Source organism: Opisthocomus hoazin, chromosome 3 (genome assembly GCF_030867145.1).
Source record: "Opisthocomus hoazin isolate bOpiHoa1 chromosome 3, bOpiHoa1.hap1, whole genome shotgun sequence".
Taxonomy (NCBI): domain Eukaryota; kingdom Metazoa; phylum Chordata; class Aves; order Opisthocomiformes; family Opisthocomidae; genus Opisthocomus; species Opisthocomus hoazin.
This window is the reverse complement of record NC_134416.1, coordinates 24,528,068-24,547,043: the sequence shown is the minus strand read 5'-3', so window position 1 is coordinate 24,547,043 and position 18,976 is coordinate 24,528,068. Positions and strand designations below refer to the sequence as shown.

General features: G+C 41.3%; 1 protein-coding gene across 1 annotated transcript in view; it reads left to right on the top strand.

Annotated features, from left to right (window-relative positions):
• The window catches only part of BAALC (BAALC binder of MAP3K1 and KLF4), a 28,360-nt gene extending 11,712 nt beyond the window's left edge, over positions 1-16,648 (top strand). The window contains exons 2-3 of the mRNA XM_075415762.1: positions 9,164-9,333; positions 12,517-16,648. Of these exons, the coding sequence (XP_075271877.1) occupies positions 9,164-9,333; positions 12,517-12,621 (275 nt within the window). The 3' untranslated portion in view covers positions 12,622-16,648. The remainder of the gene's footprint in view (positions 1-9,163; positions 9,334-12,516) is intronic.
• Positions 16,649-18,976: the final 2,328 nt, after the last annotated feature.

The following is an 18,976-nucleotide window of genomic DNA, read 5'->3' as shown; positions in this document are numbered from 1 at the left end:
CCAAGGGGAAATCATGCCTGACCAATCTGATAGCTTTCTACGATGGCATGACTGGCTGGGTAGATGAAGGGAGAGCCGTGGATGTTGTCTACCTTGACTTCAGCAAGGCTTTCGACACAGTCTCCCATAACATCCTCCTAGGGAAGCTCAGGAAGAGTGGGCTGGATGAGTGGTCGGTGAAGTGGATAGAGAACTGGCTGAATGGCAGAACTCAGAGGGTTGTCATCAGCGGTGCTGAGTCTAGTTGGAGGCCTGTAACTAGTGGTGTCCCTCAGGGGTCAATACTGGGCCCAGTCTTGTTTAACTTCTTCATCAACGACCTGGATGAAGAGTTAGAGTGTACCCTCAGCAAGTTTGCTGATGACACCAAACTGGGAGGAGTGGTAGATACACCAGAAGGCTGTGCTGCCATTCAGCGTGACCTGGACAGGCTGGAAAGCTGGGCAGAGAGGAAACTGATGAAGTTCAACAAAGGCAAATGCAGGGTCCTGCACCTGGGGGAGAACAACCCCATGCACCAGTACAGACTTGGGGTGGACCTGCTGGAGAGCAGCTCTGCAGAGAGGGACCTGGGTGTCCTGGTGGACGACAGGTTAACCATGATCCAGCAGTGTGCCCTGGCTGCCAAGAAGGCCAATGGCATTCTGGGGTGCATTAGGAGGAGTGTGGCCAGCAGGTCAAGGGAGGTTCTCCTTCCCCTCTACACTGCCCTGGTGAGGCCTCATCTGGAGTACTGTGTCCAGTTCTGGGCTCCCCAGTTCAAGAAAGATGAAGAGCTACTGGAGAGAGTCCAGTGGAGGGCTAGAAGGATGGTGAGGGGACTGGAGCATCTCTGCTATGAGGAGTGGCTGAGGGAGCTGGGCTTGTTCAGCCTGAAGAAGAGAAGGCTGCAACGGGACCTAATATATACTTACAAATATCTGAAGGGTGGGTGTCAGGAGGATGGGGCCAAGCTCTTTTCAGTAGTGCCCAGCGACAGGACAAGGGGCAATGGGCACAAACTGAAGCACAGGAAGTTCCATCTGAACATGAGGAAGAACTTCTTCCCTCTGAGGGTGATGGAGCACTGGAACAGGCTGCCTGGGGAGGTTGTGGAGTCTCCTTCTCTGGAGATATTCAAGACCTGCCTGGACAAGGTCCTGTGCAGCCTGCTGTAGGTGACCCTGCTTCGGTGGGAGGGTTGGACTAGATGACCCACAGAGGTCTCTTCCAACCCCTACCATTCTGTGATTCTGTGAAACAGAGAATGAAGAGGCTGTTGCTGCTCTGGGGCCATCTGAGTCCAAGCAAGCCTCCCTTGGAAGGCGGGAGGAAGGCACACAGCTCCCCGCTGCTTCCCCATGCCGGCCGCGCGTGGGCTGCCGTGCCCTGGCATGGCTCTGCCCGACCTGCTTCAGGTCAGCTTTGGAGGGGCCTGCCGTGCGTGGAGGGCTTCACGGAAGGAGGACAGACCTCCTCCCCCTGCCTTCTCCCCGGCCTCTGGGGGAACCATTTCTGTGGCGTCTCTAAAGGGAGACGCCGCAGATTTTCAATGGCCAGTACAGAATGTGTACAAGATGCAAACACATTTCTTTTGTTTTGCTTCACTACCTAAAATTCATATTGCATTAGACTTCAGATGAATAATTCTGGATTCTCGGAATGTCTGGGCAGTAAATTCATTGCATTATTGTATTTGCTGATTCAATAAATACAACGCATTGTTTCTGATGACATTTTCCTGCTGCAGCAGGTCCTCCCTCTGCAGACCTCCTCCATCCTTGGTCCTGCCTTACAAACCTGCTCTCTGCTGTGTCTCAACATTTTAAAGTTCTTTCTTGCTAGGGAAAAAAGCTATCGCGGATTTGCTGAGCATCCGGCCACATCCCTGAGGCTGCTGCTTTGGAGGACATGACTTCAACCTGACTTTTGTCACAATCTCCACTCCATTTATTTTTAATAGGAGCCACGCAGCGTTCTGTTTATTCAGTGGAAGCACATACCAGCACTCAGGCCAGCAGAGGTGTAGTTTTCCCAAACTACACGTAATAATATTACCAGTGACTACGCTACCCTTTCTAGTTTCAAATCAGGAAAACAGGTAGAGAAAACAGTATTTCAGTGCTCTCTGTACTTATTATCACTTTGCAGCATTAAAAGCAAGAAACTCAGTGATGATGACAAATACAGATTTCCCCTGGAAGCAACTGCATGTTGTGATAACATTGTTCATTCATCTTTACTGGGAGTTTCCTCAGAGTCCATTTTTACAGTGCAGTATGTCATTATGCAGGCATTTTATAAAACAGCATCTTATGCATTATTCATGAGATCACAGCCACGATACATAAAATGGGTGTTGCTGAACCAGAAAATTGAACCTTACTGGTTTGTGCATAGTCAATTTCAAAGATATAAATGTAGCATACTAATCAACAACTAACAGCTGCAAACAAACAGGGTCTCGTTATTCAAAAGCAGAGCATGTGACGGCACAGGGTCCACAGCACTGGGTCAGATCTACAGCATGTTTCGGACAGAATTCAAGTCCAGTTTTGGCCACTACCTGCTGCTTTCAAATCAAGTAGGAGAATATCGTGGCAAGCACATGTGGAATAATTTTCTCCACAAAAGTCTGATCCTTTTGGCTAAGATTAACTTAGCCTCTGTACTATGAGGCTTCATACCCCTTCCAAATTTCTTGCCAGCATTAGCTATTGCAGCATTGCAGATTTTTGTTAGTCACAGAAACTTGGATCTTATGAAGATGTTGCTCTTTTGATGAGGTCTGTGCAGAGAGACCCAGCAGACCTACCTTCACACCACCTGTGGCTGGAGAAGTTTCCTGTAGTCCTGATCATTAAGGGCTACCCCTAAATGTTGCTGTCTGGTTCCTTCTCCCATTCTTGACCACTAGCAACTATAGATTAGCTTTCTAATACACAGGTAAGGTCTAGCAAAAAGCCTTGGGGAAGCCATACCTTTATCTTTGTTATGCACAAAACTGACCCCCCTGCTTCTCCTTTTTCCCCTCTCTCTCTGTGCCAGGTGTCAATCCATGACACTATTTTGCTTTTTACTCCAGTTTCAATGTCATGATCTGAATTAATTATATCATTTTCCCCCTCTTCACATTATCTTCATTTCCACACTAAAATGAAAACGTGAAGAAAAGTTAAAGAGTTAAAAGTTAGAAAGAGTTAATCTTACGAGTGAAAATTTCCTCTCATCTTTACGAGATACTCTCGTAAAGGATCATTTGGGTCTCAGGTGTAACCAGGCTATATGAAGACCTATGGCAGCATTTATGCATCGTTTATCCTCAGGTTAGTTATCACTAGTGTTGTCATTATACAATAGAAGAAATTAGAAATACATGTGTAAAATTTCTGTTCGTGTTTTACATTTTCTTTGACTTCTCTGTGATGAATATCCTATTTGCTAAAATGATTGTTTTAAAATCTTTCTTAGACTACTTCCTCCCCGTTTAAATGTATTTTAAAAGCCAAAAAGTATGATTTAAATGTGATTTATTTTGAATGGACATAAGCTTACAAATCTGTGAGCAACTTCTCAAGAGTACAAGTTGCAGTATATATCTCCTAAATTATGAAATACCTGAGTGCTACTACTGTCTGCGAATTTCCAAAAACTCATTCAAAATTTAAAAATTATTCGATTGTAGACAAAAGAACACATACTAGCACATACTAAGACGTCTCGTAGAACATGGTAGGAGATGGGACTTGGTGACGTTTGCTCTTGGAGAAGTGAGGTGCAGCCTGCCAGGAAGGTAAATGAGGCAGAGCAGGAGATGCTGAGAGAGAGGAGTTAGGGTGCAAGCATGTTACAGCCAGCAGAGAGAAAAAGGCATCACAAATCGATTTCTCTGAATGCATTGGTGAATTTGCATCAGATTTCTAAGCGGCATTTAGGAACTGAAATATGCCTTTATTTACAGCCTATAATTCTGTTCTGAAGAAAACTTCTGTTCTTTACAAAATGGTTGTGTCCTACCTGTGATTAACACAAGACTTAATAGTCTGAAACACAAAGAATTATGGTGATTATAACTACGTTCAATTAATAAAGACAATTTTAAAGCAGGGATAGAATTAAGATAACAGAAGCATTGTTGTGTTCAGAGTCTATCTTCTAAAAACTAATTTTACATTTGCTTGGACACACTGAATTTTTCATTATGTTTACAGCAGAGAGAGTAGGAGATTATCCCAGAAAGACCAGAAAAACTTGGTGTCCTACTGGCAGTCTGAATATTCATCATTAGGATAAGCTACTAATTATGAGTAGCAGCAGTTCTTGGAGAGTTAATTTTATTTATGCTGTTTATGTGAGCTACTTAAAAATACCAGTGCCTTTATTTCTGTGTTAGTAGTGACGATTGTCATGTGCTGTTCTCTTTGTCCTCTTCTAGGAGTTTATATTACCTATAATATGCCTATTGTTCTCCACCTAGGATATGTATTTCAGACAGGTTTGTCCTCTTTTGCTGGTCTTCGTACTTCTGTTGAGATGCTTCTGATTTGAGGTAGATTTCTGTTCATTACATATCGATATAATTATAAAACTGTTTTTAAACGCCCTTCTTTTAAACTGGGGAACAGCTAAAACATACCCAGATATCCTAGGGACTGATTTTTAGTTTTGATTTGTAAAATGCAATAATTACAGTTGATTTTTTTCCCTACCTAAACTTTCCAAAACTTCGTATTTTAAGAATTTTGAAATAAAAGGCAGTAATTTAGTGCCAGTATTTTAGTGGGTAAAAAATTTGGCAAATTTGTTTTTTCAAAATCTACTCAAAATCTGAATTTGAAAATACACAAAATGAAAGATTATTTGGACTGCCATCATTTAGTCTAAAGCATCAGATTTCTTAGTGAAAGATATTTTAGAAATAAAGTTTCTTTGTATAGGTTTTTTGTAATCAGCCAGTCACATCACATCTTGGTCTGGGCCAGCAACTTCTTTCGAAGTCTTTGGGACGCTGTTTTTCCTGTGACACGACGAGAATCCTCGGTGAACCCAAGCTAAATGGGTGAAACAAATGTGTGTCTCCTGACGCAGGGGTGGTTGGGAGCAATGTGAATATGCCTCCCGAGGCTTTAGGTAGCTCAGCAAGGCAACGCGATGAGAAGGACGAGTGGAGCTGGATGGGTGGGGTTTGGTTTGATTTGGTTTTATTCGCCAGCGCACCAACCTAAGCTGCTTTCTGCTGCTTGTTTCCACTCCTCTGCTGCCTCCCAAGTTGTGCCGGTCCGACTACTTGCATCGTTGGGTGATGAATAAAGTCTAGGGATCTATTTCAGTTTAAAATAAACCTTTTATTCCATGGTGCTGCTGAAAAAGCACTTGTCTAACTGCAGCCTGAAGGATTTCTGTTGGCCTGGTAAGAAAGGCAGGAGTTAGGTTGCCTGTGCAGCCTAGCGAGCCGGGAAAAAGGAAGATGAAAGTAAGCATTGCCATGGGAGTACAAATTCTTTTAAGCACATTTCATGCTGGAAAGATAGATTTGGATTTGTGAGCAATGGGGCTGCTGCTTGGGTATTCTCCCCGTGTCCATTGAGGGATAACTCCTGTACATTCTTTATAGATAAACCTGATTACACGCAGTGAAATACCTGCCTCTCGTCATCCACTCCTCCCCATAATGCCTACAGCCTGGCAGTCCCCCAAACCCTGACGAACCATTCCTGAGGGAAAGGTCACCATCACGTTGGTGGGGGTTTGGTGATCACTCGGAGGCTCAGGTTTTGGGAGTATAGCCATACGAATAATCTAGGCTTGCCAGTTCATTTTAAAATAAAATACGTGTATTTGACAGAGCATTGTGATGGGAACTACTGTTTTCCCTGGCCTCAGGAGGCCCACAGACTTTTGGCAGGAGTTATCCTGGCAGAGAACATGAGAATGACTACAACATTATCGAACCCGTTTGTTTCATTTTCTACTGAAGCTCTACAGTGAAAGACTGAGGAGGTAATTTACCGAACCCATGCTGTGAGGATTGTATAAATGTCTGAACAGCTAGCTTGGTTGCAATGACACTGAGGCAAGACCCTGACCATTACCACCCTGCTAGCTTGTAAATTCAAGATTGTACAGAAGAAATTTAATTTTTCCATTTTTGTGCACTGTGGCAAACCCCAAACAGTAATGCAAAAATATTTGCCATTTAAAAAGCAAGTATGTGTTCCTAATATTTTCTTTAACACATCTCTGTTTTGCAATCAGCATTTTGTGTTGTATATCTAGTCTATAAAATAGGTGTCACTTTATGAATTGCCAACGAAACTCGTGCTCTTACTTCCACTGCTCAGGCATTCTCACTGTAGTTTCTACTCAGTGCTCGTACATAAAGAGCAAGTCATTGAAGCCTGTGAATTGTTGCCCACTCTCTAAATCACCTCTTTGCCAATGAAAAAGAGATCTGGAAGTTTCTTCACTTCAGAATAGCAAACATATTTCAGAATAAAATAAAAAAAGCATTTTGCACTGCTTTTTGCACGTGTATTGGTGACCACTAGGTCACCCATATAAAAATACAGCGGAGTGATAGTGGAGGGCTCAGATTCTGATACCTGGTTCATTTCTGCCAAGTCTTGCAAAAAAAGTCTCACCCCTGCAATGGAGGATGCAACAAGGATGCCTGGACTGCAGACTAACAGAGCACAAAAAATGAACCAGATGTACCATTTTCAGGATTGAGATTTTCCATCAGTCTCCGGAATTGAATAGATGTAAGAAAAATTGTTCTGTGAGAGACCAAAAGATGCAACACGATCTGATAAATGAACAATTGTGCTTGAACAAAGTGGCTTTTCAGCTGACAGCTGTTTCTCCAGACAACTTAGAGGCCAGATGGCCAAAGGGACACATGGTGGAAACTAATTTAGCAGGATGACTCCGCAGAAGGAAAAACTCATAATTCGTGTATGTTTGAAACATCCAGGATTCAATTGATGGAGTTGGTATGTAATGCCTAGAGCATTTTGCCTGTTCAAAGCTGTGCTCAAACTTGCTCTCACAGCTCCACTGCAAGGTGAAGCAGTAGACTGTGGCGTGACTCCTGGCTTAGAGCTCTGATTCACACATGGCTAATTGCCTCTCCAACTCCCTTCCTGACAATTGATTTTGTCTATGATATCAGTCTGTGCCACTTACTGTTTCACACTGAACCATTTTTCTGCCTCTCATCTTGTACTGTGGAGTGGTAGGAAGAGGTAAGACCTAAAACACAAGTAGGTGTGGATTTTCTGGAGATGCAGGAGAGGTGAGGTTTACTCTTTTCTTGTGGGAAGTTGCCCATAGATATAGGAGGGAGAATGCTGTTGGTTTATAGCTAGCAAAAAAAAGGCAGCTTCCAAAGACTGAAATTTTTTGTTGTTTGTTTGTTTGTTTGTTTTTTAAATATTGAAGTAATATTTTCAAGTTCCAACTCAAGCTTTTTTCCAGCAAAAAGTAGATGATTCAGTATTGTTCTTAGTGACCACCACTACAAGTTAAACTGTCTTCGGAAAACTCTAACGCCATCTTCTGACTGCTTAGGGAAATGCAATTACTAGTTTGTGTTTAGACTTCTTAAATCTTACACAGCTTTAGACATTCTCATTATCAAGACTTGGAATATATGGTTAAAGCTTTCTTGATTTTAGTCATTGACTTTGCAAGTTGCTACTGATCTTGCTTTCTACTGATAAAGCAGCTTTTCCTACAGATTTCTGGGAAAGAATTCAGGACTTACTCTGCTTCCTTTTTAATACTCTTCATACTGTTCTTGAATTCCCATCTGATTCATGGCAGAAGGTTCTGATGACACAATGCACGCTTCAAGTAGCCATGAATTGTCATTGGTTTTCCTCATATTTATTTTTCCTTTAGTATCTGTAACTTCTTGCTTCTTCCTCCAGTTTTGATACCTGCATTTTCAGTTAGTAAATCTGGGTTTTTTTCTGTTTGAACATAAAGCTTGTTATAAATGAGCTTTGCCAAAAATAAAATTGAGAGCTGCAGTCATGCATCCCGCTTGCTCTTTGTATTTGGATTTGAGACCCAGTGTTGCAACCAGATGTTTACTGCTCTGCACACACTATAAATGACAACTGATTTTTGTTAATGTAATATGATGAGAAAATTCTTTTAGGCTGGCCAATGTCATATACCTCTCCTAGGAGGACAGGCTGAGGGAGTTGGGGCTGTTCAGCCTGGAGGAGAGAAGGCTCTGGGGTGACCTTATAGCAGCCTTCCAGTACCTGAAGGGGGCCTACAGGAATGACGGAGAGGGACTTTTCACAAGGGTGTGTAGTGATAGGACAAGGGGGAACGGCTCTAAACTAAAAGAGGGCAGATTTAAATTAGATCTTAGGAAGAAATTCTTCACCATGAGGGTGGTGAAACACTGGAACAGGTTGCCCAGAGAAGCTGTGGATGCCTCCTCTCTGGAAGTGTTCATGCCCAGGTTGGATGGAGCGCTGAGCAACCCGGTCTGGTGGAAGATGTCCCTGCTCATGGCAGGGGGTTTGGAACCAGATGATCTCTAAGGTCCCTTCCAGCCCAAAGCATTCTATGATTCTATGATACTATGATATTGTACAACACATGCCTTATCCACACAGCTAGAGCAGAAAGCAAATTAATCACTTATTTGATTATTGATAGTTGAAATTTCCTGAATTTCTTTCCTCAACTTCTGATTAAAAAAAAGGTTCAAGACCATAAATAGAGCAATTTCTCCATCCATACTGGTCCCATCTTTCATGCTTACATCTAACTCCTTCATTTCCCATAGCTGAAACAGATTTAAGGGGAGCCCCTCCGGGTGCTTCGTTAAACCCTCGGTCACGCAAGCAGCTCTGTGTGTGGAGAAGCCAATGCAGACCTGCAGGTTAACCAAAGGTGACTGATATGCTGCACTCATTAACCAGTCTTCCAAGTTTTCTGAGCCAGTGTTTCACAGAGCAGTGGGCTATAGGAGAAAGGCCAAATAATGGGAAGTGTGAGCATAAAGGTGACAAAAGGAGGTAGGTTGCTTTCACTGTAAAACCGTACTGCACCTTCCATGACTTGTGCTTTCACAAAAACGTGGTGAAATAGAGAGAAGCCAGCGCCGCAGTTATAAACTGCTCCTCAGCATTAATTGCACAGTTTCATATGTCTCTGCTAGGTCTTCTGGAGGATGGGAAATCAGCTCAGATAGGTGCAACTACAGCATCAGCCACAGCTGGAATGCTGAACACTGAGAAGAGGAACAACGGTGGTCCTCAGTGCGTGAACCCCATGGTCCATGGCGCAGGAGCTACGACGCAGAGACAGAACGGCTTCAGAGCAGCAGAGGTAAGAGTATAATTATGTCCCCTGACACTCAGCACTAGCTTCAGCCAGGTCAAACTTACTTTTGTGACAATCTTCCTTGCTGCTGTCTAACTGTATTTAATGCCTTGGGCTAAGAGAAAATGGCTGCACCACAGCCACAGCATGATTGTGCCTAGCACCTCTGACAACGTCTCATGCCTGAATGGCCACAAAATTGATGTTTTATTCAGCAATCAGAGTAACACACACACCTGTAACAGCAAAAAACCCCTACGCTTGTTTTTTTTCCAGGTCAGTCCAGCTGTGGCATGTATTGTGCAAACTGTTTAGGTTAATTATCTGAAAGGGAATGTGTTTTTCCTTAATTGCTGCTTTGCTTAAATTATATGCACTGCATGAACCCTAGTTCATTCAAGGTGGGATGTAAAGCCTGAAAAAGTCAACAGCAGTCTTTTCAACAACCTCAGTAGGCTTTGGATCAGACCCTACCCCCTCCTCCCTCTCACCTACGGGGTAGAGGGATCATCCAGTGTAACAATAATGGATGAAAACTGAAGGCTTTATGGCTAGACCGAAGCCCAAACTTCTCCTGTCCTAGCTGCCTACCTGCCTGTCTCTCACAGGTTTCCACCCGCTGCCCTGTTTGTGTAGCAGCTGCTGAGCTGCTGCAGTTGAAATAATTCAAAACCTACGGTTGATTTACCACTTCCTCGGTTTCTCAGACTGGAAGACCTCTCAGCATGGTGTGTGGTGGAACTGCTACACCCACCCCATAAGAAGCTGTCTCCTCTTGGGAATCACGCCCTTGAGAGGCAGACTTAAACCCACACGGTTTATGAAAACCTCATAGGAAACGAAAAAGGGAATTTGGATTGAACTTCACCTTGCATTTGCTAACAAACAACATATCAGTATATGTGTGTTTATTTTATACCTTCAATGTATTACCTTCTGCACTTCTGTAGTACAGAAATATTCCCCGGTGGCATGGATCCTGCTGTATCTTCCCAGAAGATACTGCAGCTCCAGACATATAGGGACACATTCTACATCAGCATGACGTCGAGAGCCATGGGTTTGCTGTAAATGAAAAACTTCAATGCCTGTCAAAGCATTAGCCCACAGAGAAAGAAGAATTGGTCAGGTTGGATATGGTTGAACAGAGCTAACATAATTATTAATCCAATTTGAAAGAGACTTGGCCACACTTGAGAATTACAGTGTACACCTGACATATTGTTGGAGAAAATTGTTTGTCTAATTTTGTAAGCGATTGAAAAATTACTTCTGTATTTAGACTTACTAGGAGGTATGGGCAAATTCCCACAACATATTAAATTATAACAACATATTAATTATAATTAATTATATATTAACAATGTGAGCGTTGACTGTAATGGGACTACTCAGTGAAGCGTGGGTTACTGACCTGGGGCCCTATGGCTTTGAATGTGTCCTCCTGCCTTTTTCTAGCTAAGATACATTCAGAAATACATACCTGTACTGTTGCAACCCAGTGCACAGAAAATTTCTGATGAGAATTAGGGCATTTACATTATTCTACACATCTAATGCAGGTGTCTAATTTGTCTAAACTTCTTATAGTCAAAGAAGAAATGTATTTTCCTGCAGTGAAAGTGTAGTGTTTTAAGTTAGGCTCCAGCTCTGTTTTGCCATTCTGAATCTCTGTTTCTCCACTGGCTTTTTAGGGAAGTGTAAGATGAGTAGGTTTCCGATTTGGACACCGAAAGTTTAGATACCTAGAGAAGAGAATGTGACTATCCCCCCCAACTCAAAATGTGCCCATTGTATTCATCTGAATATTCACATTGACTACAGCTTTTCTTTTGCCTCTACATGCTGTAGAATACCACGTGATGCAACACCCAGTGCTCCCAGGAAACTTGGGTTCTGCCATCAGCCGGTGGGGTAGCCGGGGATAAATTACTTTACCTGTTTCACATCTCCTCAGGCATCAATCTCTAAAGCATCCCACTGCCTTGCCCCTACCATCAGTTATGTGACAGGGTACAATTTGTGGTGTCGAAAGGGAAAGGGTTTGATGCGGGTTGCTTTTGGGAAATTTTAGTATCCTCTCAGGACAGTCATGTCAAAACAACTTGGAAGTAAAATACATCGCTGATGAAAGGAGTCTCAATACCAGTGAATGCAATATAATGGTCAAGCACCCCAAAAGCAAAGGTGGTATCCAGATTTCGTCACTGACTGACAATAACCTGGTTTGATTTTCATGATACGTGGAGTCTTTAGAGAGTCCTTGTGTGAACAGGAGCATCTGATGAGTAGATAGCAAAGGCGCAGGTATATTCAGGCTGCAGAAATATGTAGTAATACACACCAGCAAATGTGATTTCCAGTTCTTTCCCTCAGATAAATATGTACCTCCCACTCATGTCAGTGGAAGTTTACCAGACATTATTCCACCTGGCATTATTACCATGTAAATGATGCCTAATTTACCTGGCATTCTTTGCACTTACAAATTGTCTCATGAAACACTGGAAATGCAATAATCAAACCTGCCTAACTCAGCTCTGTGTCTGTATCAGCCCAGTTCCGAGTGTCCTTTGCTAGAGCTATCCAGTTTACTGCGCAGTATAGTGTGTTGCCTATGGCAACAAGCAGACAGACTAGGAGATGGAGAAGGATACATTTAAATTAGGGATGCACTTGCATGCCTCAGACAGACTGACTTTTTTGAATATTTGGAAATAATCAGACGAAGCTCTGACAGGTATATATTCTACTTCAGTCTCATATGCAAGTAGAACCAAGTGTTATTTTGAAACTGTATTTTCACTTAAGAAACATAAAATAGAGAAAATTCTCTCTCAGGCTAGTCACACTCAACTCCCAGTGACACCAAAAGGAACGTCTAATTTCTACTTTTGGACTGAAACCAGATTTATCTGCTCAGCTTTTAGAATACACAGGTGCAGAGATGATAATGATAGCCAAGAGGGTTGATCTAAAGCCCACTGATGTCCACAGCCTTTATAGCACTTATAAAAGCTTGCAGCCTATGCTGAATGTGAAAGTTGCTGCATATCACAGAACTGTCTGAAGAATGCTGGAGGCATTCTGTTTATTAAGTAGAACTGTTTTCATAAATTAGGAGGTAATCATCAATGACTCTTTGTGCTGTCAGTGTGGAACTCACTGTACTGTTTAAAACTTTCACAGAGTAAATGGGACACACAGAAAATGCCCACAAAAGAAGTCACCATTAATGTTACAAAAAGCATCAGACAAAGTGACAGAAGGAAAACAAAGAATTGTGTCAATTAACAAAGAAAAGCTCAAGGATGGACCTAACAACGCTTCGCTGCACTTTAAATGTCATCAGTTGCTGAAGATACGAAGATCTCCAGATGTTCCGTGTTGAATACAGCAGGCAGCTGCTGCTGAGTGCCTTCAGAAACTTGTCTTGTAGAAACCAGCTGCAAACATTGTAGGATGTTCAGACGTCATTAGTCTGAAGCAGTGGCGCTGCACAGACATATGCCAAAATTTGTGCCATTTGGTTTTTACTAAGTCCTACATTATCTCCTTGTGTGAGTCCTGTTCTGCATTGCTGTTAGGATGAGCCTGAATGATGAGAGGTACATTTATTGCAATTTAAAACGGGAAATGAACAAATGAATCTGCATTTTCAGTCATAAGGGGTTCCGAGTGTGTACATTCAAAACTATGGAGTTAATTTGAAGCACTCAGTTTCATAAAACTCAAACCCATAGATCTCAGAAAGAGACACAGAGGTGACTTCCACTAAATCTCTCTTTAACTATATATATTGGTTATATATAGTTAAGTGATATAGTAATATTTTTATATGTTAGTCTTTTAATTACTAACTTTTAATTCATTTTCTGTATTGACAGAATTAAAGTCTTAAAAACAGTAACTTTCATATTGATCAACCTTACTTTAAGTTCCTAGTCTTAGCTGGCAGGTAGGGTTCTGGCTACTTGGTTATTTTATACATGCCACTTTGATTATATTGAGGCCCAGACTGACTTGGAAAAAAGTAATCATTAACATGACATGAAAATAACCGTAATTCTTCAAACCATATTCCAATGATAGCTCCAAAAATTAGCTTTATTTAATCAGATATAGTTGATTTGCTGTGCAGAACTTATATAATTGGATTGTAAGCATCCTGTATCATCATACTTCATGTTTATCATAAATATACAGCTAAAAGGAATACAAATGTTCAGTGTAGTAAATACCAGGAAATAATTCAACATATTACTTCTTAATATAGAAACAATAATACATATTCTCTGTGAGTTTGTACATTTATGAAGATAAAAGAGGTAAATTTCTTTGCCCCCCCTATCATACATCTATGAGTATCCTTAGAGGGACATTTAAAATAACCATTCAAAATTTGTTCATAACTAACAGATGGCATTGGGAAGGAAATCCATGTATGAACTGCAAGAAATCCTTTTTACACATAGGCAAATAAGTATAAATAGAATTGTGGGCCTGAATCCTAATTTATTCCGTGTTAGGATCATTTTAATAACTTGCTGCTAGGTGTGTGAGTACTTAATATTTCCTTGGACTACAACGAGTCTATGCAATAGGGAATTGTTTATTAATCTGCCTCAAAGGCAAACTGAAATCCAGAGTCAGTGTGAGATTTTTGCATACAGTAGACTATGTATAAGAAATACTTATTTTTAGATGTCCTAAAAAGGGGAAAATAACTTGTGCTAAGCTTTCTGCAGGTCAGTGTGTTACCTGGTAAGTGATCCTGTCCTGTAGAAGAACTAAAAAATTATTGACAATAGTGTTGTACAGTTAAGCCAACAGCAGTCTGTGTATGTCCTTCCAGCTTGTGGCTCTCTGCCAACTTGCTGGCAACATTATAGGAGAGGAAGGGACTTGACTCACTCTAACAGTAAACAGTGGCTGTAACAGCTCAGCAATATTAATTTAGAAATGGATAGCCATTGCTGGGGGCCGTGTGCTGACCTAATTGAAAGCATGCGTTCGGGATTCTGCATTATTTGTACGGAGCAGAAGATGAACCATTTCAGATCTGTGCCAGACTTGTGACACACTGCTGTTTTGAAGGATTTACTGGCAGCAAGAGTGTAGTATAAACCCATGTGATACCAGAAAGCTACAGAAAGCGATTAATGATGCTGGTGTGTGAAAAGGTAGAGGGGATTTTGAAGGAAAGCAAAAGGGAAGGTTCATTGTGTAAGAAGCTGTTGCACCGATAGTTGCCTTGGGTGGATACCACGTTAGGGTGAACAAAGGAGTCCCAGCAGTGAGGTTATTTACTAGCTAGGAAATTATTTTGTGATGATGCGCTGACCAGATGCATTGGATGGCTTGGGACGTACAACAGAAGCAAGCTTGCAATGCTGCACAGCTCATCGGTATGAGGAATGGCCCTAGCTGCATGTCAGCAGTCAGCAGGGAGGCACTTTTTGAGTCCCTGTTCAGAGCATGAGATGTGACAGGGTGGTCAGCAGGACGTGGCCTTGATACATAATTATCTGGGCGATACTACAGACCTTGCTTATGTTGACCACATCCCCCATCTTGGTGGCAGCTGTGGAGGGGTGAAGGCTGCCAGCCCCAGATGACCCCTCTCTGTGCTCGTGATAACTTTCCTGAGCTACTTCAAGATCCCATAAACCTGTTTATATCCTGAAACTTAACTTTAGGGCATTCAAAGACTGGATCCAACTTCTGTGGTACAAACTATGTCTAGTTACAAGCAACTTTATAAACTTTTATTATGTAACACATTACTGTTCTTATTCATTAGGTGGTAACTGAAGAGAAATTGCATTATATCTTAGGTGGCTTCTTAGTTCTTGATGCGTAAGCTTCCAAGGACCTTAATAAAACTAAGAGCATGTTGTGCATATGTGGATCCTGCCTCTGTACATAGATGAGTTTCTTTACTTTCCTTCTACTAGAGGCAACCACCAGTGGAAACAACCAATTTGTTTATAAAATAATATACCACTCTGTATAATTAAGGATGACAGAAGTCTATACTGTTTAAGACAATTTAAAGTCCTAAAAGTAGATTCCTGTGCTGGTTTCAGTGGAAGAAGCAAGCTCAAAGGATTATCTGGACATCTGCACTTCAGGTGGGTTTCCTAGGAGTGAAGAGTGTTATTTATAGGATCTGTTCTTCGAGTAGCATCTTTCAAATATAAACTGCTCAAATACAGGAAATACAATAACCATGTTAGAAGACATAGACTTTTAAATGAAGGACCTGCGGACATCTCTGTCTTCTTCTATGACAGGATTTTTGAAATGTAATTTTCCCCAAAAAGATATTATGCCACTTGATTTGTTCCTTGGCTGCACACAAGGATTTCTACAGCTACACTGAAACAACACGCTTTCTGCTGGAATGACTTGCCAACAACTGCTGAGTTTTTATGATTTACCTGAGTTCAGGTTTTAAACAGAAACAAACTTACTTGGTCATGTTTCCATAATTCCAATACAATGTATAGATAGGATTTTCCTCTGATGTGTATATACAGGTGAAATAAATTTTCTTCCACTATGTTAGAAATTGAATCACTCAAAAGAAAGCAGACATTGGATAAAGAAGAGAGAGAATTTACTGTTACCAATAGCCATCATTAGGCAAATTCATCTTTTCAAAGACTCAGTGCAATTTTATCTTTCAGTATTCCTTCATCTTGTCCCTTATGCTTTCTTAATGTATTTCATCATTTCACCATTACTGTAGGACATTGACTGGAAGACACACAATTTTACTGTATGGCAAAGGATCTTGTACTGAAAAAATACGCAAGTATAATTATCATGTAAGCAATATATGACTACTGGGTTAAACATGAATTCTTATTAGCTAAATGACTGAGATCACATACAGAGGAGAAAATGAATATTTTTGATCTTCCTAGTATGTTCATATACATCTATATTCATATGTGCATGTCCCTGCGTGTCTACATTGTAATGTCTTTACTGTGTACTTCTGTTCTGCAGTGCAGACACGGTTTTTTGAGAACCTTTTACTTGTGTTTTTAATTCTGGCACCCAAGTGTAAAAGATTTTAATGTTTGAACCGAAGTCTGTTTTACATCCCTTACGAAAAGAATGAGGTATATATTTATGCATGGAAATGGTGTTTGAAAAAGCAGGCTTAGATTTATTTGGAAATGATGAATAATCTATTTAAATACAAACTAGACTAATGCGAGCATTTTTGTACTCTCATTTTATCTGAAAATTATTGAAGATTGACCTTGAAAATGAAAATAAAGAAAATTTTTAAAGTGTGTGTTTATTACTCCATGCATTTTACATTCCTGTGTTTGTGGTTGATTTATATTTAAGAGCTAACACCAAAGACTGCGAAGATACAATGAATGGTTCCCATTTCCTCTCTTCATGGCATCAGAGTACTTCTGTATCTGATGTCCTCAGGCTGTGTCTCATAGACTGTGTGGTCATATCAAAGAAGCTAAAATACATACATTTCCCATAAGAAATTGCTGTATTTGCCAAAGAGGGCTTATGAGATCAAAATCAGAGGAATTGTAGCTCTGTAATTATAAATGAGAGAGTTTGTGGTTGCTATAGTGGCTAAAGTGGAAGACACTGGGAATCCAAGACATTTTCTCTAGTAAGATGTCATATTATTGAGGGGACAGAGGAAACCAAATATTGAGAGTTATAGAGCCAACTCAGATTTGCCTCTATAAATAGCAAATTTGATACACGATGAAGTAATCCTTCCCCGTTACGCAGCCTCAGGAAGGTCCCTGCTGAAGCACTCAGGAGAGTTGGGAAGAGACCAGCAACAGCAGTCGGAGTCTCGGAGGCACAGTCCCCAGGAGAGCCCGAGGAAGTCCGCCTGCTCAGTGCGAGAGAGCTCTGGTGGATGCATGCTTAAGGTCTTCCTTTACATTAACTGGGAGGAAGACAATAAGAAATGGACTTAAGGGGACGCTGGAAAGATTAAAGCTAGAAAATAAAAAGCTTTGAGGATCACTAAAGATCTGACAGATTGTCTAGGAAAGTTTATTAAGTTCCCAGTAGACAGATACCTGTTGTGTGGTGTAGGGACAACTGATTCTTCACTTCATGTGTTGTTCTATCGCAACACACAGAAACTCCAGTTCTACTCAATTTTATAGAACCTCTTGTTCCCAAGGAGGTAACCTGTGCTAACCTGTGAATAAAAAAGGCATTTGACATACAGTATTAGGCTTGTACTACTCAGAGCTCATCCAAATGTAACGACTGTGGGGAAAAGGGATGGCATGCTCACATTAGGCATGACATGCCTATGTAATGAAAGCCCCACTTCTCTTTCGGTGGTAATGATAGCTATTTGTCCATCTTCCTCTCATGTCATTTTTACCACTTGCACCCAGAAGATTCATTACTGAGATTACTGTGTAAGAACACAAGATGAGACAGTCCTCGTCCCAAGGGACCCAGAGTGTTCTCTGAGACATGACATGGAAACTGAGTATGATCAACATAAAAAAAAAAAAGCTGGCTAAGGAGAAGGATGATTCTGTATGTTAGCCATGTAGGAGTGTTCTGCTGGTGAGGAATATTTTGAAATCCTGGAAAAAATCTGTATGGCACAGCAACAGATAAAGAAGGTGTACATTCAAACACACAGAAAAGACAACATTCAATTCTGAATCATGGGAAACTCTTCAGTGCTCAGGTAACATCCAGAGGAATGGCTATGGGACACGCTGTATTCATCAGAAAGGCATTAGGAAAAATTCTACTGTCAAAACCCAAATGGGACAATGTATAGAGTCAGTCCCAGTTCAGGCTTCAGGATTTAGCTACACCCTCTTCTTCCTGCAGAGAACTTTGGCATTTCTGATCTGTTTGATACAACTATACCCTCTTCTTGCACGAGATACTAATCATTGCTGATGTGTTTGAGACCCTCCTGTAATGTGGTAAAATGAGTGTGCAATGAGTGACTGCTACAAAGGTAGCCAAATATGAAAGGAGGACTAAAAAGTACAATAAGAGGCAGCAAGTAGCGAATCCTGCATGGGGGCCTTGCCACTATACAAGGCAGGTGCAAAAAGCTTTTTTATACGTACCCCGGCGACATACCGATATAGACATGACATTCATGAGGTCTGTGCATTCGGGTCCCCCTTCAAGGCAATATATCTGTGGTGTTCAGAGTTTTCTGTGACATTGAAAAAAAATCAATGAAATAATGACAAATTCTAGTCAATACCTGTGCAAAGATTAAAAAAAAAAATCCAGCAGTGTGGAAAGAACGGCAGCCAAGTACAATGCTGAAGAAAACAGCACAAAGCTGCTGCTAGAGAAATTGCATGGTCCATGCAATCAGCAAAGCTATCAAGTGCTTGTTGAAAAGATCCGTAGTCCCCAGGGCTTCAGCAGCAATGGACTAGCAGCCGGCAGCCTGGTTCACGTCCAGCGGGAGAATCAGCAACAGGGGGAGAGTAAAGGGGACATGGTTTATTCTCCCTGTTTATTCGGTGCAGGTGTTGTAAATGTATGAGGCAACTAGAATACATAGCTAATAAAATATCCTTGCTCTTGCCTGAACTGGAAAGCACAGGGTGGAAAAAGTAGCTGCTGTGTTGTTTAACCTGTGCTATAA